The 24,979-nt window shown below is 39.6% G+C and overlaps 1 protein-coding gene across 1 annotated transcript; it reads left to right on the top strand.

The window, feature by feature from the left end:
* Window positions 1-201: 201 nt before the first annotated feature.
* Window positions 202-24,085, top strand: TOMM40 (translocase of outer mitochondrial membrane 40). The gene is made up of 10 exons (XM_063435848.1): window positions 202-311; window positions 7,291-7,495; window positions 8,491-8,558; window positions 10,240-10,332; window positions 11,062-11,163; window positions 12,118-12,223; window positions 18,948-19,070; window positions 21,552-21,628; window positions 22,966-23,068; window positions 23,216-24,085. The coding sequence occupies exons 2-10, from the start codon at window positions 7,297-7,299 to the stop codon at window positions 23,353-23,355; spliced, it is 1,011 nt and encodes a 336-aa protein (XP_063291918.1). The 5' UTR covers window positions 202-311; window positions 7,291-7,296; the 3' UTR covers window positions 23,356-24,085.
* Window positions 24,086-24,979: the final 894 nt, after the last annotated feature.

Here is a 24,979-nt window from a genome sequence, read left to right as displayed (position 1 = left end):
CAGCTCACATGACCTTGCACTGCGACCTCGATGCCGGCTCCGACCAATGGCGATCCGAGGCTGCCAGAGCTCCCGACCAATCACAGCGAGCTACCCACCAAGCTTGGTAGAGCCGCAAATACAGCACGCTGATTGACGGCGCCGATTAGCCAATGGGCGAAGCCGAAGCGGGCGGGGTAGCTTTCGTCTTCCAATGGCAGGAGAGAATGGGCGGGGTTAGAATGCTGTGCAGTTAGACTGAGCGTACCGTGTGTGTGTGTGTGTGATTGTATGGTAAAATCTCAGAGACCGCAGGAGAGAGGAGAGGCAAGGTGAGGATCGCACAGTGGGGGTCTCTGCTAATAGAGGGGGCTGTGGAGCGGTGGATTGTGGGTGGGCAGAGGCCTGAGGGATCATTATAGAGAATAATAAGAGGCTGTATGGGCAGAATGTGTGGGCTATGGGGCCGAGCATGGAGGAATCACAGGGCTTGGCCCTCAGTCTCATGGACTTCAACCTGGGGGTTAATGGACAGGGCAGATTGGGAGGTCCTCCAGCATGCAGGGGGGCAGTAAGCCATTGGTGGGGGTCACAGCTTACACCCAGCATGTCACCCAGCTATGGGTCTTAACCAGGGCTCCACCACATTGGTATTAGAAGCATTCAGCCACCTACATGCATGGATTATCAAATAATTCACAGCTCCTGCCATGAGTCTCTTGTATAAGTCATGTACAGTGCATGCCATGTGCATTGTGCTGATGGTGGGATTGGTACAGTGAAATGCAGAGGAAGTGGTGGTAGTTTACTTAAAGGGACACTCCAGACCCCTAAAGCTCTTTAGCTTGCTGAAATGCTCTGTGCAAAGTGTCCTTTTTTTTTTTTTTTTCTTTCTGCGCTTTGCAAAATAGAAATCAATAGAAATGAGTGCTTTTATAAATTAAAATAGTTACACGTCCCCCTCCCCTGCTGCTGTCAGACAACTGGTCCTGTTACTGATTTTGTTAGCTCAGTGGAGCTAAATTCAAGAGCAGGCTTCCCCGAACTCCGGCCCTCCAGATGTTGCTGAACGACAACTGATTCTATGAATGAAATAGGCTGATAATCATGGGAGTTTTAGTTCAGCAACATCTGGAGGGCCGGAGTTTGGGGAAGCCTGCTCAAGAGGATGCAATTGCCCAGAGCACCTTCCTTGCCAAGACTTCATTGATGTTCATTGGGAAGTCTGTGATTGGACAGCCACAGTAAGTCTGGACAAGGTTAGAAGCTTGAAAGTGCTGCAGACAAGAGATCTGCAACATTTGCAAGCAGTTTTCAGATATGCCCCAATTAAATGCATAATTTAAGGGACACTATAGTCACCCAGACCACTTCAGCTCAATGAAGTGGTCTGGGTGCCAGGTTCCCCAGGTTTTAAGCCTTCAGATGTAAACTGCTTACATTGCAGGGTTAATCCAACCTCAAGTGGCTGTCTTCCTGACAGCCGCTAGAGGCGCTTCCCCGACGCTGGATTCGCAGAACGTCCATAGGAAAGCATTGAGAAATGCTTTCCTATGGACTGTTTAATGCGCGCGCGGCTCTTGCCGTGCATGCGTATTCTGCTCCCCTCGAGAGCTGACATCGGCGGGGGAGGAGAAGTAACCAGTGCCGAGGGAGCGCTGCGCTGAATTAAGGTAAGCTGGTGACCCTTCAGCGCCAAGGGAGGGGGGCCCTCAGGGTGGGGGGGGGTCCTAAGGATACTATAGTGTCAGGAAAACGAGTTTGTTTTCCTGACACTATAGTGATCCTTTAAGTGCATGCATGCTTTCATTGTAGGTATAACTACTAAAAATACATTTTATTTTGGGGGTGGGGGTGATTTGGTCATTAGAGTGTCCCTAGAACAGATGAATATTATAAAGTCTATGTATTAATCTATTTGGTGTATGCTGGCAATACCGTTTTCATAGGGGATAGGATCTAGAGAAGTTGTTTTAGGACCTGGACTAATGGTGTTTTTTTCTTACAGTTTTGAGATACTCTTTCTCAACAATTTGTTAAAATGGGATTAGATTAAACTGAATAATCTAATTACCTTTATGAGTGACAGATGCATTACTCATTCTTATTGTAGTCGGGGGCTTTAAACATTGCCTTCAGATAATGTTTTTTTTTTTCTTTCAAAAGTGCTGCCCATCACCAAAGAACAGATCTCAGTTTTAAGACATTTGTTTACAGAAGCCCAAGGAGCAGCCTTGTACCTAACTAGTTAATACCAATGATGAGTATGGACATTGATAAGTGTAATCTAACGAAAATGCCTGTATTAACAAAGTGTGCACTGCTCAAAAGCAAACACATGTAGCCAGTGACCTGTGTCCGTGTACTTACATTTTAAAAATCGCACTACTGGGAGAAATCTCCACTTTTGTCATATTTTCAGCTTGTGTCCTAAGTGGGTGTATTGGCAGACAGTGTGTTGTAATTAGTCTGAATGTGTTGTCCTCTGTACATTGTAACCTGTGTGGGTGCATGTTGTCACTTATGTTGCGTTTATTTGTGGGCAGTGTATTGTCACTCGTGTTAGGTTCATTGGTGGCAGCGTATTGTCATCTGTGTGGCTGCATTATTTGTCATCCTGCAAAATTGCTTCTGTGTTGGCAGTCATCACAGGCGATATTTGACAACACTCTGTCTGCCAATGTTGCCACACAAGTGAGGACGTCATGTCCCCAAATGCACTATCTGGTATTAATGCAGTGATTATGTCACCTGTGTTGGTGCATTGATGATGAATGGGTCATCATCTGTTTAGGTGTGTGTTGGTGTACAACATGATTCCACCTGAGCATAAACACTGCCAGGCACTGGGTCATGTGAAACCCTTGTAACATGACCCATATAGGTGCCTTTACAAGCAAAGTGATGCGACTGTGGTACGTTCATTGCCAGACAGTTTTGGTGAAATGCATGGATACGTTGTGTTTTGCAGGAACAAGTGTTGGGTATGTTTTCTGGAAGGTTTTGTGGGGACCTATGCTAGTACCATGATGGCAGGGTTTGGGTACAAATGTGTACTTGCTGACAGACTGTTTTTTTTTTTTTCTTTGTTGACAGTAACAAGTAGTTCACCATTTAAAAAAAACTATACAAATCGCTTCCCTGTAGCCTGTTTTTTTTACAATGTTAGTGGAGAGAACCCTACTCTCCATGACTGGCAGTTGTAGAACGAGTAGAGCATCAATGATGTCCTCTTCTGAACGTTTTAAACTTACAATGTAACAGTCAACAAATTAGACAGGCAGTGTTTTTTTAATCCTCTGTGGACAACATTAGGGGATCTGTATATTTTCCTTGATTGACAATATGCTATAAATGTATATGGGAAAGCAGTTCTATGTAAAATATTAAGTTAAAAGACAGAAGTAGTAATTACAATGTAAAATCGAGCTCCCTGGCTTCTGGAGTGCCTTTACTCTCTACACTTGTCTTTGAGTTCATGTGACTGGATTCTTAGAGATTGTCTCCAGCTGCCTGTTAATCTCTTACACAATAGATGCTTTCAGAGCATTAGCAATATAGTTAAACATACGCTTGAAGTCTTGTATGTAATATAATGTATAACTGAACACATTTATTTTCAACCCTGTAAAGGGTACCTGTCATGACCAATTTAACTTGTGCTCTTTTTACTTAAAGGACCACTATAGTGCCCTGAGGGTGCTCCCCCCCTTCATGGCCCCCCTCCCGCCAGGCTGAAGTTGGAGGAAGGGGTGAAATTCTTACCTTTCTCCAGCGCCGGGCTCTCTCGGCGCTGGGGACTCTCCTCCTCATTCCGACGTCATCGGCTGAATGCTCATGCGTGGCAAGAAAGCCTGAAGTGGTCTGGGTGCCTATAGTGGTCCTTTAAAATTTCATTCATACATTGTGCTAGCAGTTTTCCTAGCATATGTATAGATTGGGAGAAAAATCTATCTAAAATAGGTCTTTCTTTCACGTGTTAGTTAACTCTTTGGTATAGACCCTGACAACAATTGACTGACATGGGAGAGCAGAAAGGACCTCAGTCAGGTGGTCCATCTGCTCTCTCAAGCAAGTAACCACAGCACGTGTGCTTTAGTTGCTATGGAAACTCCCTAGCCAACGTTGTAAGCGCTGGCAAGGGAGTATAGGGACGCACCTGAGCTTGGTTTTCCATGAAGAAAAGAAAATCGTGGCGCTGGAGTGGAGGTAAGGTGGATAGTGCTCGAAAACATGCATTGACTACATCAGGTGTGTTTATACGATGCATTCATTTTATTTGGGGATGATTTAGCTTAAGTTAATAAAGCAGTGGCAGCAGAGTTTAGTCCAATTTGTGCATGTTCACTCTTCACATGTAACTTGGGCAAAATAGATTGAGTTCTGAGTCACTCTGAGTTTAGAGCGGGTGCAGGGTATTCGCTGTGCCATCAGTACAATCTCTAAAAGCGTTTCATTCACTTACGTTCACTGCCGTTGAGGACCAAACCGTTGCTTTTCGCAGGTGAACATGGCACAGCAACTTCTAACAGCTTTAAAATGAGTGAACTAGACTTTGAATTTCATTTTTTACTTCTGCAGGTACTAAAGCTTGGGGTGTGGCACAGCAGATGAGGTTCTTCCTCTAGAAAGCAGGAAGGTTTTTTTTTTTTAATAGGAAATCAAGCCAAAGGCTCAGCAGAGGTGCAACTATTTTGAAAGATTCTCTTTTTTGTCTGGTACTCCTGTCTTCCTTCTCTGTATTAGATTTTTATGCATAATTAAATTAGACCTGGTCAGTTGCATTTGAAACTGCGATTTGGATTGTTTCAGTAAGCCATGTTCCATGGTTATCTGTAAGGTTTTACTGCTAGTTTGTGTAACCAAATAAGCCTGCATGAGATTATCATCAGTTTGTGCTCCAGTTGTGGTACAAATAATCTTCCTAATATAGTGTATATGTACCTGGCAGAGAATCACTGGGTTTGTAGTCGAATAGCTACAGAGTAACACTGATTAGCAACAACACTAAAACCACTGACCGATGAAGTGAATAACATTGATTATGTCGTTATAATGGCAAGCACCTGTCAAGGGGTGGGATATTGGAGAGAGAGAGAGAGAGAAACCGCGCCCAAACATTATGTACAGAAATTAATATGTACACAGGTCTTTTAAGGTTGTATACACATTTGCCCTCAAAGATAAAGAGCAGAATAAATAATAATAGTGCAGTACAGTATGTACAATGAATAAGTGGTGTGTAATCTTGTGTACTTTCACTCACATTTGGTTGAGCTAATTCAGAGCTCAGCTCTTATAGCGCATGGACTGAACAATCCCCATCTTAGGATACGTGATGGTATAGGTGTCCCAAATGTCTTAAGTGCAGTATGCAACCAAATGTGAGTGAAAGTGCACAATATTACACACCACTCATTCATTGTACATACTGTACTGCACTATTATTTCTTCTGCTCTTTATCTTTGAGGTCAAATGTGTATACAACCTTAAAAGACCTGTGTATGTATTAATTTCTGTACATAGTTTTTGGGCACAGTTTCTTTCCATCTCCAAAACGGCAAGTCTTGTGGGGTATTCCCTTTTATGGAGTGGTTAGTACCTACCAAAAGTGGTGCAAAGAAGGACAACAGGTGAACCAGTGTCAGGGGTTTGTGTGTCCAAGGCTTTTCATGCACGTGGGGAGTGAAGGCTAGCCATATGGTTCGATCACACAGAAGAGCTACTGTAGCCCAAATTGATTTAAAAACTCATGCTGGCCATGATAGAAAGATGTCAGAACACAAAACTTGCTGCTTATTGGGCTGTGTAGCTGCCCATGGTAACACCTGTCCACCGCTGAAAGCACCTTCAATGGTGACCGGAGCATCAGAAATGGACCATTGAGCAATGGAAGAAGGTTGCCTGGTCTGAAGAATCCTGTTTTCTTTTAGATCCGGTGATTGGCCGAGTGCGTGTATGTGTCATTTACCTTTGGAAGAGATAGCAGCAGGATGCACTATGGGAAGAAGGAGGCTGGCTGAGGCAGTGTTATGCTCTGGGCAATGTACTGCTGGGAAACCTTGGATTCTGGCATTCATGTGGTTGTTACTTTGACACATACCACCTACTTAGAAATTTTTGCGGTCCATGTACACCCTTTCATGGTAGTGGTGTTCCCTGATAGCAGTGACCCTTTTCAGCAGGATAATGCACCCTGCCAAAAATTGTTCAGGAATGGTTTGGGGAACATGACAAAGAGGTCAAGGTGTTGTCCTGGCTTTCAAATTCCCCAGATTCCGCAGAATTTAATTGAGCTTCTTGTGGGATGTGCTGGAACAACAAATCTAATCATGGAGGCACAAACTTGCAGGACTTAAAGGACCACTATAGTACCCTGAGGGTGCCCCCACCCTCAGAGCCCCCCCTCCCGCCGGGCTCTAGAAGAAAGGGTTAATCCTAGCTGGACCAGGCACACAGACCACTTCATTAAGCTGAAGTGGTCTGGGTGCCTATAGTGGTCCTTTAAAGGATCTACTGCCGGTGTCTTGGTGGTAACAGGACTCGTTCGGAGGTCTTGTTGAGTCCATGCCTCGACAGATCAGAGCTGTTTCGGCAGCAAAAGGGGGTCATACACAATATTAGGCAGGTGGTTTTAATGTTATGGTTGATCAATGTATGCATTTGTTTATTTTCATCTGTGTATAGCAGGGTTATTCACTAAAGTGAGAATTACCAATTTCCAATTAACGTACAAATTGTAGGCCAAAATAGCACAATTGGAAAACTTCTCCAAGTTCATTCTGCATTCCATTTGTCTATTTTGACCTAAAATTTGAAATTCACATTGAATTCCCAGTTTTGTTTTTTTTTAATTTAATGAATCATCCTGTTATAAATTATTTTGCTGTGTTTTATCCCATCGATAAAATCAGATGATCGCGATATTTGTATTGTGGATCTGTCCCGATGAATTCAGAACGTGTGCAACATCAGAACATCTCACTTCTGACAAATACACTATCTTTTATTTTTTTATTTTTTTATTCAGTTCACTCCATTGTGGATTTTTAATTAATAAATCCCTCAGTGTTTTAATGTTCTATAATAACAGGATTGTTTAGTGAACTCTGCATTACTATAAATCAAAATCCAAATGGCAAAAAAGAAAATACTCGCCAACTCTGCTATTATCACAGTTTGGTTAGTTAGACATACATTTTACAATTCAGTTTTTAATTTTGCTACAATTTGGACTTAAGTAAAGTTTGGTTCCTTTCCACACCTGGGTAAAAACTTATTTTTGCATTATTTTTTTTCTTTTCTCAAAGGTAATCATGGGGAACGTTTTGGCAGCAAGTTCTCCGTCTCCCCCTCCCGCAGCGTCCTCTCCAAGTCCAGGTTTAATAAATGTTCCACCTGGCTTTACAATGCCTCCTGTGAGCGGGCTGGCGTCAACTGAAGAGAAGAAGGAAGCACAGGAGGATAAGCTACCTAACCCTGGTACATTTGAGCAATGTCATCGCAAGTGTAAAGGTAAGGTTTTCAAAACCCCACCCCTTTTTTAAAAATTATTTTTATTATTATTTTTTTTTTTACGGTTACCAGTCAGCTGTGTATTACAGAGATGCACTACATTAAAGGGATACTGTAGGTACCCAGACCACTTCAGCTCATTCAAGTGGTCTGGATACAGTGTCCCTGTTGCCCCTAGTGCTGCAATGTTGAACATTGCAGTTACAGAGAAACTGCAATGTTTACATTACAGCACTAAGTCTGCCCATACGAGTGCTTCCTGGTTCGAAACGGACCTCTGGTCCGGTATCTGACACTGGAAGTCCTCACGCCCGTGGGAGGAGGCGGGAGGCAAGGAAAGCGATAGTGCCAGGAATACAGCTTTGTATTCCTGCACTATAGTATCCCTTTAGTGCTCTCAGCAGCTCAGAGCGTATGAGTGCTTTTCTGTCTAAGCTGCACATCAGTAAAACACACATACACAGTGTATAGCACTACATCAGAGAGCTCCACATCAACAACACCCACAATATTGTGCTGGTATTAAATTGAGTCTTCCTGGTCTCACCCATAAGGTTCACTCCAAATTGGCTTTTTCAGGTTGCCTGCTATTTCACCAAATTGAATACTTTCTAAAGGTGTGCATGAAAAAAGTCACAGTAACAGTTGGGGATCTGTGAGCCTTTAAAAGAAATCCGTTTGGTCTGATTTATGTTTAAAAATCATATGAGAGACAATAGTGAAATTGAAAATGACAATGAACAGATTTTATGTTGTGTTGTCGCACAGTATACCTTTTTTAAAATACAATGCAAACATAATGGAGAATTTAAACTAGTATCAAGACTGCTGCTTCTCACACTTATAAAGTATTTTAATTTCTGTATTACCCGAATAATAAGTTCTGTCTTCTTTGTAATCTGCCTTGGCCAACTCCCTGTTTTTTTCCAGCTTATTGCTCTTTAAATAGCTGTTTTTTTTCTGATGTTATTTTTCCCTTTTTTTGCCTCTTCCAGAATTATTCCCCATTCAGATGGAAGGCGTGAAACTTACTGTAAACAAAGGACTCAGCAACTACTTCCAAGTAAGAGAGTTAAGGATTATTAAGATCATGATAATATTGACATTGATAATGAGACTGTGTAACCAGCACCAATCACTGTTTAACAGTCATAGTGCAAGGAGAACAGAGACCCATAGTAGCTTGGACACTTTTAAGCAATAGAAAGGTCTCCAGGCTGCATGTTCGAATCACATCAGTTAAAGGACTGTTGTTTTCCTTTTCCTGCAGATAATTACCGTATTTATCGGCGTATAACACGCACTTTTTCTCCCTGAAAATAGGGAGAAAATCATGGGTGCGTGTTATACGCCGATATCCTACATTTACTTACCTGTCTTGAAGCGTGGGCCGGCTTCACAGCGCGCACCGCGGAACTGGAACTTAAATTTCAGGTTCCGGTTTCCAGGGGGACTGAAAGGAAGTGTGCACACTATTGTGTGCACACTTCCTTTCAGTCCCGCCGGTACTGGAACTTAAATTTCAGGTTCCGGTTTCCGGCGGGACTGAAAGGAAGTGTGCACACTATTGTGTGCACACTTCCTTTCAGTCCCGCCGGAAACCGGAACCTGAAATTTAAGTTCCAGTTCCGCGGTGCGCGCTGTGAAGCCGGCCCACGCTTCAAGACAGGTAAGTAAATATGGGACAGAGGGAAAGTGCACTAGGGGACACTATGGGAGGGGGGGGACACACTATGGGGGGTGGAGAATAGTATGGGAGGGGGGGAAGAATACTATGGCAAGGGGGGGGATACTATGGAAAGAGGGGGGATACTATGGGAGGGGGGGGAAGAATACTATGGAAAGGGGGGGGACACTATGGGAGGGGGTGGAGAATACTATGGGAGGGGGTGGAGAATACTATGGGAGGGGGTGGAGAATACTATGGGAGGGGGGAGAGAATACTATGGGAGGGGGGGGGGATTACTATGGAAAGGGGGGGGAACACTATGGGATGGGGGGGGGGGGGAATACTATGGGAGGGGTGGAAATTTCCTGGAATTTCCTTCTGGAAATGAGGTGCGTGTTATACGCCGGGGCGTGTTATACGCCGATAAATACGGTATTTAAAATGTACAGAAAATTGTTGTATTTATTGCCGATATTCCTGCCTATATTGCCCATGTCTGTAGCTGCTGAGCCATTTTAACCTTTAGTTCTCTCCCATCCATATGTTTGGTGCTAGCACTGATGTTGCATATATGTAACTCTTGTGATGCCCTTAAGCATGCCATCGTTTCAATGCCTAAAGGCATACTCTAAGCACTGTAACATATACAGATCGTTCTAGTGGTTATAGTGCAAGAAGGCTCTGTTTTTGTCAAATCATTTTCAAGCAAAAAACTAAATTTAAAGTCTGCCCTTTAAAAATATTATACAGCGTCACCAAGATTCAGCTGTGCCAAATTGCTTTTAACACTTTCTATTGAGAATATGACATCCTTTTTTAAACCTTGCAATATGCCAAACTCAACTGGTGGTTTAGTTATTTTGCTCTGAACGCAACACTTTAGGGACTAAAGTTGAAGTACTAGAGTACACAATTGTAAATATTTTTAGTGGTCACTGTCGGTAAGAGTTAAAGGGATACGCAGAAAAGCATTGGAATAGACGTGCTAAATTATCGATAATTAATAGTCTGCGTGTGTGTGTAGTTGTTTATCATCTTCACGTTTGATTGATTTCTCAATCTTAATGTCTGTTAGGTAAACCACACGGTGTCTCTCAGTACTGTCGGAGATTCCAATTATCACTTTGGGGCCACGTATGTAGGAACAAAGCAAGTGAGCCCATCAGAGGTGAGTGTTTTGTATTTTCTGATTAGCTGCAGTTTTATAATGTGTGTTTACGTAGAGTCTGTATTACCTGTATCCATAAGAGGAGTTTTTACTCCTGTTGGTTTTTATTAAAACTTGTAAGTGCTCCCTATGTGCGATTTTATTTTTTATGTATTTTTAATGTTACAATCTTGGAACAATTGAGCCAGCCACTCCTGGAAATAAGCAAATTTAAAAAAAATTGTGCAGTTTAGCATCATTGCGATGGGGTGTGTGTGTGTGTGTGTGTGTATTTGAAACCCTTTCAGTATATTTGCAGAGTGCGTTATGCACAAACGACCCTCTTTCAAATTCACATTAACGAATAATGCAATGGAACTATCTCTACCGGGCACACATCTCAAAACTGTTTAACCCCTTAAGGACACATGACATGTGTGACATGTTTTGATTCCCTTTTATTCTAGAAGTTTGGTCCTTAAGGGGTTAACTAGATTAAGAATAATATTGTTTTTCACAAATGTGATCTTTCTGCTCAAAAATTACGTCAGGTCTAGGGTTTGCATCCCAATATTTCACGATCATACTTCATATCTCCAGTAATGTTTACCCATTGTTTTGTCCATTGCATGCATTACCTGTAACTCCCCCAAGTAATTAGGCTTACCAAACTGTCATGGCAGTATTGGGTTGCAATCCAAGCGACGTGCAAACTCCTTGTAACCTGCTCCATTCACTTTATTCCCTCAGGCATTTCCAGTTTTAGTTGGAGACATAGACAACAGTGGCAGCCTCAACGCACAGATAATCCATCAGCTTACCCAACAAATTTCATCAAAAATTGCTTTACAGGTAAGGATTTCCACCCTGTCCCTATTTGTTACCTATGTTCCCTTATATGTAATTCTTACAGTAAATGTTCTTGTTTCTCTCACTGGTTTACATCTTCACCTTGTTGCTGTAATACCAGCCATGCAGACTCTGGGACTTGGCTCATCACAAATACCGGACTCTCAAAAGCTACCCATGAATGAGTGTTGCTGTGGTTTCCCTACAGCTTCTATTTGTATTATTGTTGTTATTATTGGCATTTATATTGCGCTAACTTATTCTACAGCGCTTTACAATATTGTTAAGGTTGGTGCAATCTTTGGGTTAGACATTGTTTTGGGAGCTCTTACCTAAGAAAGCTTGACATCTCAGGTGATGCACATTTGACCGGAATCATCCATTAGGTTTTTTAGGGCTGTAGCAAAGTCTGCCTAATGGGTTTGGATGATTTCCTGTGACAACTCCTGCCAGGGTAGCCTTGAATTTAAAGGAAAGTGTGCACGTTGTAGGACATTTCTAAGGCACTTCTGAGTTGGTGAAGTGCAGTGTTGCTCCAGGTAGCTGGAGAGGTTGGTATTGATAGCAAAAAGCGGATGGACAGTCTCAATTTATGCCTGTTATTGATGGATAATGCTGAAGACAGACGCTTCTACAGTAAAGCATTTAAGAATTAGGCATGTGGGGAAATCTTACCTTGCATCAAACTAGTATTGTAGCACAGTGCCAACCATCTTCAGCTTCAGTAGAGATCATGGTAGAGGCTGCCAGAAAGCCATAGATGGGGAGTCACGTCAGACCCTTCTCCACTTTAGTTATCAGTAAGCTTCTTAATGTCAATGCAAAATAAATTCTCTCATATTTGTTTTAATTGCATTTTGTCTGCATGCTGATTGTATTGTGTATTGAATCTGCCATCTGTTTCATTCTTATTTTCTCTCTCGTGTGGTCTAATTTACTCATCCCTGTCTTTCACAGACACAGCAGTCAAAGTTTGTAAATTGGCAGGTAGACTCAGAATACAAAGGAGAGGATTTCACAGCTGCTGTCACAGTAGGAAACCCTGACATATTAGTTGGATCAGGTAAGGAAGTTCTTAACGTTATTCTCTACTCTCTCATGAACATAATACATGGTTTCAGGTCAACCCTCATCCCAATTTTTGCCTTGGAGGGACCTACTCTTATTGATGATGTTTGGTTGTGGGGATTTAATTGGTTGCTTCATTCTGACTCCTTTTCAGTCACCTCTAAGTTTGTCAAGCATGAGGGTAAAAAGATGATGTTAAAGAGCCAGTCTAAGCACAATAGGCACTTTGCATGAATTCAATACTTGGTTTGTTAAGCCTATTGTAATTTTTGATCAGGGCTATCAATCATACAAATAAAGCAAATCGTTCAGGGTCGGACTATAAACATTTTTTTTTTCCACTTTTTTGAATGCAGCATCTACACGCATAATAGGAAAGACTCTCTCCTCCCTGCAGAGAGTTGAGCAGCAGACTGCGTATGAACACACAGCTGGGTTCACTAAATAAACTAGATCAAAAGATAAGACCGGATACAATAAACAATAACAGTATCTAAAAATAGCTAGAACCGTAATAAAATATGATGGCAGTTGAACATGTAAAGAACTTCCCCAAATTCCGAGCACATGTGCAGCAATAGTCACTCTGCACCAATCAACATTTCTTTATAGAGATGCATTTTTCCAATGTGTCTTTTTATGGCATTCTGTGTCTCCATGCTTGAGTGAAGAAGCGAATGCCCTACTCGCAAACCTTGCATGGAAGAAGCACCTCTATTGGCTGTGTGAGCGATACCCATTAGAGGTGGTTTTAGGGAGCAGTGTTAACATTGCCTTATCCCAGTGCAGGCATAAATGACCACTAAAATGGTCAAATATAGATAAAATAAATGTGTGCTGGTATCCTGTAACTGCTCTATTAATAATAATGCTTCCCTTTGTGGTGTAATACCAAACTCTATAAATTATTATGTACGCATACACATATAAACTCTGGTCCGTCTACTTTAACAAATATTTATTCAGAGACAAAACAACAACAACATACAAATAATGACACACAATCTAACTAACTATACCAACAACAACAACAACAACAACAGCAACAACAACAACCTAACTAACAATAACAACTAAATCTTATAAAATCACCAGATCCCACTCACAGTTCACCATGATAAAAATTAGCCCATGTCTGCTTAAGGGTCTGCTTAGTAGCACAGCCAAGAAGGAACAGGAAGGAATGGGGATAGGGGGGAGTGGTTATCTCTTTCCTGACCTGTAAAGGTATTGAATTACCATATCAAAGGTAAAGCTTATCCCACTGTGAGAAAGGCATACATGAGCTTGGTCACATGACCCCTGGTCACCATATTAGTTTGATGACAGAATGTCACCACATTCCCTCACTTTTTTTTCTCTTATGTTGAGCACATTTAAAAGTGAGAGAAAGAATATAGTCAAACAGGGGTTGCATCACCCCACATTCCCCCAATTTCTATTGTTTTCGGTTGTTCCGTTTTTTAAATTAACTACTGCCCTCGTGGGTTGGTAAGAACCCTGGTAGTTGTTCATTAATATTATATGGTAATGTGTTCATGTGAAGTAAAGTAAAATCCAGACACAATCAACCCCATACAGTAATAATCACTAGTTTATGACACAAAATGATGTTTAGTTTAGCCTGGGACTGGAATCTGAAGACTGTGACTGATCTGTGTGCTTGATAGCTGTGATTTTAGAATGAATTCTCCTTGAATATTGTCTTAACCAATCCATTACGAAGCTTGAGGTTTGTTTGTTTAATGGCACATGCAAGTTCATGAGTGTAGGGGAAACTCATTCTGTGACCACCTTGAAATGACACAAATTCCTGCTTCTTGCTGTTACTTTATCCTCATTCTGGGCTGTGTTAATAGTTTGACTTGGTAATCTCAGCACTTCATCTGTATAGTATCCATTTTCAGGATAATAGTTTGACGTGTAATCCCAGCACCTCTTCATCTGAATAGTAATCATTTTCATGATAATAGTTTGTCTTGGTAATCCCAGCACTTCTTCATCTGTATAGTAAACTGTGACAGGACATGTCAGTTACCTTCACCTCTCTGGGCCTTCCAATTAAAATGTTCTTTGAATCAAACACAGACAATGAAAAATGTACAACAGTAATCAGCGTATTGTCTTGTGTCAAAGGCTTAACTAGTTTTGTCTAATAAAATCTATTTGGTTGTGGTGTCTTAAGGCTATGTTTACATTTTAGATGTAGGTAAAAGACCCACAAATGTCTCCTGAAATTTTGATTAATTTAGACATTTACTCCACACCTGATGGAGAGTTGAACACAAAACCATATTAGTTATTTTATAATTTACTGGTGAATACATGCAATAATCACAAAATGTACATAGTTTTAACCGAAAATTATTATACATGAATGTGAGTGGGAAAGATGTAAGGGTGAAAAATGTATTCGCAATTGAACGTAGGTGCAAATTCTCATACCCACAACTATTTAATCCCCTGCGTATAGCCAAATAGAACAAATAGCATACATTGTCACTTTATTCTTTATGCCATCTTCACTCAAGGCAATCTAATTTCCCTATATTCTTAATGACAAAAAGCAAAAAAAAAAAACCAAAGCATCAAAGATGGCGAGAGAGAAGAAAAAAAAAAAAAAAATAGACTGAATGCTACCATGACACAGTTTGGCAGCGTGCAATCTATAGATCAATCAAAAATCAACTTGAGGCTATATTTGTTGGGAACCAAATAAAAAAAAAATGCTTTTAATGTTTTTACTGTTGTAAACCAACAGAAAGTTACACTATCACATCTCTCCAGTGTGATCAAATATAAGCCTCACGTTGGCTACAATTCACTTAAACTATGATTTTTTTAATTATTAATCCAGCATAAAAAAAAAAAAACAACAACAAAAAAAACATAGCTGGCAGTGCAGGCGTGCTAAACTAATAAAAACAAAAAATATTTGGAATTTGGCCCACCTGACTGTAATTAATGAATTTAGAGGCTTATCCTTAATATGAAAAAAAAAATATATATATATAACAATACATACTAAGGTCCTCTTTAAACTGGAGTGTTACGAGATAATGGTGAGACAGATAAAATATAGAAACAAAAGAAAAACAAACATACATACATACAGATGTAGAGGACAACAAACATTATGGGAGTTATTAATTACTGGGGAACCCCAATTGATCAGTATTTCCCTCCCTCATCTGTTCCCTAAGTGCTTTCATGTCTGCCTCCAATCTCTCAGTCTGTCTCTTTAGGTCCCAGTAGTCTCTATTCCCTTCTTTATTCCTCCAATTATCCCAATTCCGTCTATTAGTCTGATGCTCATCCCATCTATGGTTCCTTCTCCAATTATTCTCCCAATAACTGTTCCTGTTGTTTCTCTGTTTTTCTTGCCAACTGTGATTTTTGCAGTTATTCTCTCTCCTTTTTAGCCTCTCCCATGTATTATTATTATTCCAATTATTATTGATTACCTTTGGCCCCTCCCATCTATTTTTCCAATTATCTCCCATTACATTGCTTCTTTTAGCACTGTCCCTATTCCTATGGTCCCTCTGTCGATCCTGTTTTGGTCTCCAGTTCTCATTATCCCTCTTGTTCTGGGGTACATCCCACCTCTGGCTTCTCCATTTACCATCTAAATCTCTACCAGAGTCAACCTTGAATGTTCTTATGGCTGAAACGGAGAAGGCCTGTTCTGAGGAAGGATGCTTAATCCACCAATTGTCAGCTCTAGTTAGTACAATCTCTAAGTCTGCTGGTGTTGGATCAAAAAGCCTGACAAATTCTTGACACTCCCAGGGAAGGGCTTCCATTACTTTAGCAATGTGTTCTGGTGAGCCCAAGACCAGAGGCTGTTGAGGTTGGCGTAGCGTATACCAGAACAATATCCTTTGAGCTACCTCTCTAGGACCATCTGCTGGTCTCATCATAATATTAGCTATTTCTTTCTCTATGCTGACTAGATAGAAATTTGTTGCAGCAATTCTTCCTGCCTGATCAGACACACTGTTATTAAATCCAAATAGTCTGCTAGCCAAAGGACCCATAGCATATTCTAACAGTTCTGTCCATTCTTCGAAGTTAAGACCTCCTTTTTTTGCTCTATTTGCTCCCCTCATGAACCAATGTGTAAAGGTGTTAAAGTCGTCAGTTGGCATACTTCCCCACCATTTCTGGAAATTATCTTTGTCTGTGATTGACATAGTCCTTGTCTGTCTAGAGAAGCTAGTAGGCCTTTCTCTTACATTAAAATGTTCAGTTATTATTATAGGGGCTTGTGGGACACAATTTACAATTGGCACATTTCCATTGTGTTTTGTTCCCAGCACTGGTTCTTTACTTTCAGATATAAAATACAACTGGTCTGGGCATACTCTAGGAATCTCCTTATCCCATTTATTTCTGTTTTCTTTAATTTTCATTTTATATTCCATGACTAGGTCTTGGAGTTCAGTGATCTTAGCACTATATGCATCTCTCTGTTGTTCTATTTCCATTAATTCCTTCTCCAACCCCTCGATCATTTTGTTTGTTCTTAGGGCAGCTATTTTAAAACAATCTCTTTCATCAAGAGCATCTTCCATTTTATTAGTGGTTACTAAATTAGCTTGCTGCAATTCGACTACCATGCTTGCCAAACCCCTTATTGCAGCAACAATCGCTTGTGCCACCAAGCTTTTCCTTTTCTTAATATTGCACTTTTTATTAGTAACAATCTGTGTCAAAACATCCATGAAACCTTCATATTTTCCACAATTGGGGCCTGCTGGTTCTGGAAGCTCATATGGTCCATCATGTTTGTCAATGTCATTATTGAAGTACTCTAGTACTTCTACAGAAAAATACTTAGTACCTAGAAATGACATTTTAAAACTGAGCTCTCCCTGAGTCTTTAATCGAAATAGACTAGCAGACTAAGTAAAAAAACAACAAGCTTTTAACAATGGGATTAATTTAAAAAAAAAAAACTGAAACTGGCTCCAAAGAGATTGAACCATTTGAGAAACTTAATTACATTAACCTATTCAAACAAACTCTTGTCTTTTAAGAAAAAAACTTCACAGTCTCAATACAACAAATGCCCACAGATAGCAAAACACAAAACCACCCTTCTGCCTTTGTTTAAGGGGAGGGGGTGGGGGTTTACAAATAAACAGAATGATTTAAAGGAAGATATGGGAACTGGAAAATACCTGACTGTAACTTCACAATGATAATTCCCAACCATATAACAATCTAACATAGGCACCTTTACTTCATAATATTTACCTCAAATACAAACTGTTCATTTTCTATTAAACACACTCCAGTGTAAAAATGGAAATGGTAACCTGGCTAAACAATAGCCACCACACTGTATTAGCCCCAATACCTTTATCATGTAAACACAATGCTCCTACCCAGAATTCAATGGTTCAAACAGACAAAAGAGAACCAAAAAAAAAAACAGTTTGCTATTTAAACTTAGAATGCAGTGAAGCCACAAAATGTACAAAATGTAACATCTAAAAACAATTACAATATATTCAGTTTAGTTCTAGTTAGTTGCAACAGGAGAGAGACAATACAGCACATGGGCTATTAAAAATGGCCGAATAATACCAATGCAGTGCAACTATTCAGTCTTCCCCTTTAATCACCAATAATTTAAAACTGTGCAGAAACAAAATTAAACTATAAATGCTACAATTTGCAACAAACTACGTTCTGTCAGTCATAATGCACAAACATTATGCTCCTATCCTGAATTCAATTATTCAAACAGACAAAAGATAACAACAACAAAAAATGTTTGCTATTTAAACTTAGAATGCAGGGAAGCCTCAAAATGTAACATCTAAGAAAACAATTAAAATAGATTAAGTTTCATTCTAGTTAGTTGCAACAAGAGAGAGACAATACAGCACATGGGCTATTAAAATGGCCAAAACATCAAAGGTTCCAATGCAGTGAAACTATTCAATTTTCCCTTTTTATCACCAATACTTTAAAACTGTACAGAAACAAAGTTAAACCTATAAATGCTACAATTTGCAACAAAATATGTCAGTCACAATACACAAATTTAAAACAGTCAACAAAACACATATGTATATTTGTTTCAACAACGAATCCTATGCTATAAAGTCTCTTGCTCTTAGATTATGTATCAATATGGTAGTTATTGCGCCTCACAAACATTTGTTGTAGAAGTCTAAAATTCATGGTCGCCACATGTGGTGTAATACCAAACTCTATAAATTATTATGTACGCATACACATATAAACTCTGGTCCGTCTACTTTAACAAATATTTATTCAGAGACAAAACAACAACAACATACAAATAATGACACACAATCTAACTAACTATACCAACAACAACAACAACAACAACAGCAACAACAACCTAACTAACAATAACAACTAAATCTTATAAAATCACCAGATCCCACTCACAGTTCACCATGATAAAAATTAGCCCATGTCTGCTTAAGGGTCTGCTTAGTAGCACAGCCAAGAAGGAACAGGAAGGAATGGGGATAGGGGGGAGTGGTTATCTCTTTCCTGACCTGTAAAGGTATTGAATTACCATATCAAAGGTAAAGCTTATCCCACTGTGAGAAAGGCATACATGAGCTTGGTCACATGACCCCTGGTCACCATATTAGTTTGATGACAGAATGTCACCACACCCTTGTCTTCTATTTGGGGAATGTAACCTGTATCTGCTCTTTTGTCCCCAGCTATCTTAGTTGCTCATTATCTTCAGAGCATTACTCCAAATCTAGCATTAGGAGGAGAATTGGTGTACCACAGGCGTCCTGGGGAGGAAGGAACATTAATGTCCTTGGCTGGCAGATACTCAGGTAATTATATCGACATGTGCAAAGCGACCGTAGAAGATTCTAAATGCGCTCTCAGCGTGATCTCTGCAGCAGGGCTCGCGTAATGTGAATTTATAACTCAGGAGCTTTCCTGAGTCATAGGCAGATAGGCCCAGATAAGAAGCAAATGCATGCCTTTAGAGATGATGCCCACCTTATTAAACACTTTCATTTACAATGTCAGATTTTTAGTAGTCTGTCTCTATGGTCACAGCATTGAAAAATGCTAATGTAGAGAAAAATAATTTAATAGTAATTTTTTACCTGAACAGTATATTAATTAAATCTATAGCTACCCAACAATGACTTTGTTATCCTTGTGTTTATGGATGACAAATTCACTTTGAACCAAGAGTGTTGTGATTTCACATACCGTTAAGTGTATGCAGATATGTACACAGGATATCCGATGTAATAAGCTTTCTTGCATAAAATAGAAATACAAAACGCTGTTCTTGTTTATTCACTTGGGACCGAATGTCCCTCGTCTGGATAAACAACAATAATCCATGGACCATTTGGAGGCATTTCGACTCTCAATCCTGGACATTGTTCTCAGTTTCTGTATCATGCAAGACCGCGTCTGAATTACAGAGCATGTAAACCTGAATTTATCCCGTTTGGATGTCTAATACAGAACCAAATAATGGAAAAATGCAACCAAACGCTCAAATACCGTAATAATTAGACAGAATCCATTGCATTCAGACTTTAGTGAATAATCCCTTTTTAAATTTACTTTTTTTTTTTTTACTTTAAAATACTTATAAATAATTGAATGTGTTGAATTAATAATAGGTTTTTCCTGTCTATTTTGCCTTTTTGGTATTTGGGCATGTAATTGGTAAGATTTCCTTCTACAACCACAGCAAGCATCCATATTTTTAAAACCATTAGTCTAGAGAACTGAAAGCAAAATTTGGATGGCATTACAATGCTTCCTAAAGAGCATTTATTTTGCTGGCACAGCCAATCCAGAATGGAAATCATTCTGTATGTCTGAATATAAATTCATTTCGAACATATTTTTAGTAGGTTTTAAATTACAGAAAGCAATTACATGAATATAGTGTATCAAATAATGGTTACCTAAATTAAAAAAGAAAACATGTACATTATTACTACTAATATATGCTACTGCCTAGCAGGTACTGGGACAGCTAGGAAGAACCACTATAAAGACAATAGTGTATATTTTTTATAAACTTTAACTGGCTGAGGTTTATTTACTGAACACTAGGGGGTGCTAACATAAAAGGAACAATTCAAATGGAATATTCACATGTTGGTCCCACAATTAGTTTTTAGACATAACCCCACAAATTGTTGCCCTTGTGGGATTGTCATATTTAATGGTACCAAATTTGGGAGCTGTTTAGTAGATGGCTCCTTTTTGTTATCATTGCAATCCCCCCCCGCAAGCTCAGTCTGCGTGGGGCACTCGCGTGGTCAAGAGGTTTTTTTGTGTGTGTGTGTGTGTGTGTGTGTGTGTGTGTGTGCGCGCACGATTTAGTCTTTTCCTTTTGCGATTTTGGTTCTTATGGATTTTTAGTTGGCCATTTTTGGGGCTGAAAAAAGATGTAAAATAAATATGTAATAATTACCATTAGATTCCAAGTATTTAGTTGTTGCACCTCCTCCCTCCCTCCCACCCATATGGTTGAGAGGGGGATTTTAGGGCATACTTTTATGACTAATTACCAGGGGCTTGGGACCCTCCCTGCTAATGGGCAATAGGTCCACCCCCACTTTATTATTGAGGAGGAATAATCGGTCCGCCCCACATTATTTTAGACCCCCAGCCACGCAAATTGGTGTGAACTGGGAGCACACTATGTTCTTCTTGGCTGTTTAGTAGACATGACCTGCTTGTGGCACTTCAAGTAGGGCCAGGAGGGAGGATTTAACCTCACTTATATTAATATGGGGCTCATATTGAAGTCCCATTTTACATGCAGCAACTTTATGGTGTCATGCTGGTGTGTGCGTAACTGCCCTGTGAATACAAACTTTTATACATGTGTGCTCTTTCCCCACAGATACCCTAATACTTGCTCTCATGATCACCACTTCATTAATAGTTTGCGGAAGGTGCTAAGAGGTTCTGACAAGAACAAATCACAGAGAAATCTCTACACTTTTGCACCATCAAGGGGCATTGTGACCATGATTCAGGTTCATATGGACATGGCTAGGCAGGGGCAAAGCTGGCAGAATAGAGAAAAGTGTTTGCTCAACACCTTGATGTATCATGCTATTAAAAGTTATTACTTCAAAGGAAATCAGTGTTTGGAATGTTAAGATATGAATGACACTACATTGTTCACGAAAGACTATTATAATTGAATAGCCATTGTTGTGCAGTATGTGTATAAGACAGTCTTGTTAAGGTTTTTTTTTTTTTGTGGCTGTTCTTTTATAGACTATATGATAACATTATTTATAAATTACTTATTTTCAAAGCACCGAATTGGGTAGCAACTTTAACTTTAGGACAATCGGGAGCACATGCAACGTATTACCATAAAGCCAACGAACAGGTAAGTCTACAAATGGAACATCAAGCAAATACTGAGCAAATCAGAGTTAGTCTCCAATGGCCCAAATAAAAGAATAACCTTATTTGTAGCTTTTAGTATTCGCTCTGTGATCATATCTGCGGTTGTCTGCATTAAATGTTTTCCAGCAAATGTATTTGATGTTTTGAAGAATAAATGACAGAGCCTTTCATAGGACTGTAGGGGAAAGGACTGTGAAACACTGGGTGGTATTAAGAGAACAATGAGTCTTTTCGCTATCCTTATTTTTGCTGCTAGACCAGATGGTTAAAACCTCTGTGAATCTTAAAGGGAAGTAAAAGCCTTGTTAAAAGTAAACATTTTATGATTTTTAACTAGATATGTCAAAGGCAAAATGCACACCAGTATGTGTGATCTCATAATACCAACCATATAGATTTGTGATTTTGCTATTTAATTCCTATTTTAACAATATTGACATTATCAAAGTTTAGTTAAAGCACCGTTCAACAGATAGAAAGGAAGAAAATTCTGTCCTTAAAAGCCGCACTGTCATGCCAAACTTGCCTTTCTCCTATTTTCTCTTCTCTTCCTCTCTCAGAATCTGTTCTTCTTGTCTTTATTTCTGATCTAGTTTTCTTTAAAATGTAAGATAAAGTTAGGACTACTTTTGTCTTTTTTGTATTTTTCCTACTCTTGACTTTCTTTGACCAAAGGAGGAGCTTAAGTCAGATCCATTTCCTGTGTCAAAGAAAGTTGAACCGCAATACTCGCCCTACTCGACATAGGAAATAGAGCTGACTTAAGCTCCTCCTTTGGACAAAGAAAGTCAGGCATAGGATAAACTAGATCACATAGGAAGAAAAGAATAGATTCTGAGAGAGGAATAGAAGAGGAAACCATAGGAGAAAGACAAGTTTAGCATGACAGTGCCTCTTTAAGGAATATGTGGGATCTACCACATTTCTCTAATACCTAATAATCTAATATCTAATAATCTGTGTGGTAGACTACCTGTTTAATTGTGATATCAATATAAAAACAGTTTTAAGTAGATTGAGAGTTAACTATTTTGTAAATTAAAGAGACTTTGCTGTCCCTTTAAGTGGAGCTTTGGTCAGAGAATTAAGGTTTCCTGAATTATGTGCTCTTTAAATTGGATACCTAGAAGCTGGTCCCTACATATTGTATTCTGCTTGGCAATACAGCCAGCAGACTTCCGATTCGAGGTACATTTTATTCAGTAAAGTATTAATTGTAGAATTCACACAGGAAACAGAGGGCATCAGAAATGGTTTTCTTTTTTCTTAAAACACTGATTTCTTATCTTCTAACGTTATTGTTCTTCATATTTCTAGCTTCAGGTTGGAGTGGAGTTTGAAGCAAGCACTCGCATGCAGGATACTAGTGTTTCCTTTGCTTATCAGTTGGATATTCCCAAGGCAAACCTGCTATTTAAAGGTAAATGTTGTCTCTATTATGCCCAGTGTTCTGTCATGTTTGGCAGTCTTATTCTTGTTCCATGTCATTTTTATTTTTTTTAACGATTTATTATTTTTGTTTATATGTTTATTACACTGAGTTACTATAGTTCTCATTTCTTTTCAGGTTCTTTTGATAGTAACTGGATAGTTGGAGCCACCTTAGAGAAGAAGCTGCCACCCCTCCCTCTAACACTGGCGTTGGGAGCCTTCCTTAACCATAAGAAAAACAAATTCCAGTGTGGCTTTGGCCTGACAATTGGTTAACATGAGCCTCCTCTTCAGATCTTGTGGTCTCCCGTCCCCATCCAGACATGTGGCCTCTTCCTCTGCTTGCTGACCCCCTCCTCCTCCTGATTTCCTTACTGACACTTCCTCCCCTGACTCCTGCCAGGCACACATTTTAAAGATTTTTCTTTTTTATCTTTTAGGGGTAAGGAGGCAGTGAAGGAATGATCTAAATTATGAATTTTTTATGTACGTCCCTGGGCTGGAGGGGAAACTGCCTTTATCCTCTTTTTCTCCTCGGTCTGTGTTAATTTGGCACCATGTTTCTATTTCTTTTCTACTATTGTTTCTTTTGTTGTGCCTGTCTTTCTGTGTTTCCATGGTCTTCTGTGTTTCACAAGTGGTTTTGTTTCCTCCCTCCTGTCTGCAGTCTTTTGTTTGGGAGCAGCTCCATGTCATTTGTTTCCCAGTGCTCCCTTTCTTCTCTTAATGCTCCTTCCATTATGGCCTGTTTGGGCTAGGGAATTGCCAATCTGGTGAGGTCGTTTGAGAACTACCCAAGCCCTGTGTCCTCAGTGACCATGTTCTGCTGTCTGAGGGAGAGGAGGGTTAGTCCTTCTGCTGCCTTTGCCCCTCCTTAGCAGCATGGATGTAAATCATGTTTATAAGTTATACAAACACTGATCTTTTACATAAAACCGAAGTGAAGCCCAAAGCAGAGTCATAGCTGGGCACATTCAGCATCAATAAAATGACTTCTGCAAATGGCTCCTAATGGATTGTTACTGTGTTCTCCAACCTACATTGGGCAGATTGCCCTTGGTGGGTTCCTCACGCAATTATGAAATGGAGATCAAAATACAAGTCTCCTTATCTAGAATCTTGCCATTTTAATATGTCTGCACACTCATCACTCTAGCTGTTGGCCAGAAACTCATAGACATCTGGAACATGAATGAATAATTATCATATTTAAAAAAAAAAAAAAAAAAAAAAAAAAGTATTTCTCATTAGTGAGAGGAAGGCCTGAGGGATGGTCTCAACCACTGATGGAGTAAATTGCTTTTCTTTGAAAAGCATGTACCTCTAGAACCATTGATACTACATACTGTAAACTGCAGTGTATGACATGCAATTGTGGTGATTGATATATGAATGAGTATGTTTGATTCTATTGGGCATGTTTGTAATGTTGTGTGTTCTGTGCTAGATGCATATGAATGTGTCAGTATGTTATTGTTTACAAACCTGTGCTACCAGTGGGTAAAAAAAATAATAAATCTTTCAGTCCTATTAATCCATGTGTTAGCGTACACCCCTGGAGACAGATCCGTTACTAACCTTGCAACCTTGGTTGCGGACGCTGGAATCTATAAAAGTTTTCCAACAAACGGTGTTTCAGTTTGTAGTACCAAATGACTAGTAAATATATTAAAAGATTTTATTCAAACATGATTTTTTTCACAATGACACTGAATCATAATTGTATGCTAGCTACATGGTGTATTGTTGGAAGGAGGTGATTGGAATATTGTTTCCTTGCTTTGTAGAATCGTGAGGTTTGTGATTCCAACTGTGGCAGTGGGGCCTCTCAATGTTTGACTTCTGCTCTGCACCATTGTGATTAATTTACATACCATAGTATAGTTTTCTAGAGAACTCA

This window comes from Pelobates fuscus, chromosome 11 (genome assembly GCF_036172605.1).
Source record: "Pelobates fuscus isolate aPelFus1 chromosome 11, aPelFus1.pri, whole genome shotgun sequence".
Taxonomy (NCBI): Eukaryota; Metazoa; Chordata; class Amphibia; order Anura; family Pelobatidae; genus Pelobates; species Pelobates fuscus.
The sequence above is the reverse complement of the archived record's forward strand: the minus strand, read 5'-3'. Positions and strand labels throughout refer to the sequence as shown.

Excerpts from the sequence above, each read along its gene's own strand:
- TOMM40 (XM_063435848.1), top strand. The coding sequence starts at position 7,297 with ATGGGGAACGTTTTGGCAGCAAGTTCTCCGTCTCCCCCTCCCGCAGCG. Across the intron at positions 11,164-12,117 it reads CATCAAAAATTGCTTTACAG|ACACAGCAGTCAAAGTTTGT; the intron begins GTAAGGATTTCC and ends TGTCTTTCACAG. Across the intron at positions 12,224-18,947 it reads TGACATATTAGTTGGATCAG|CTATCTTAGTTGCTCATTAT; the intron begins GTAAGGAAGTTC and ends TTTTGTCCCCAG.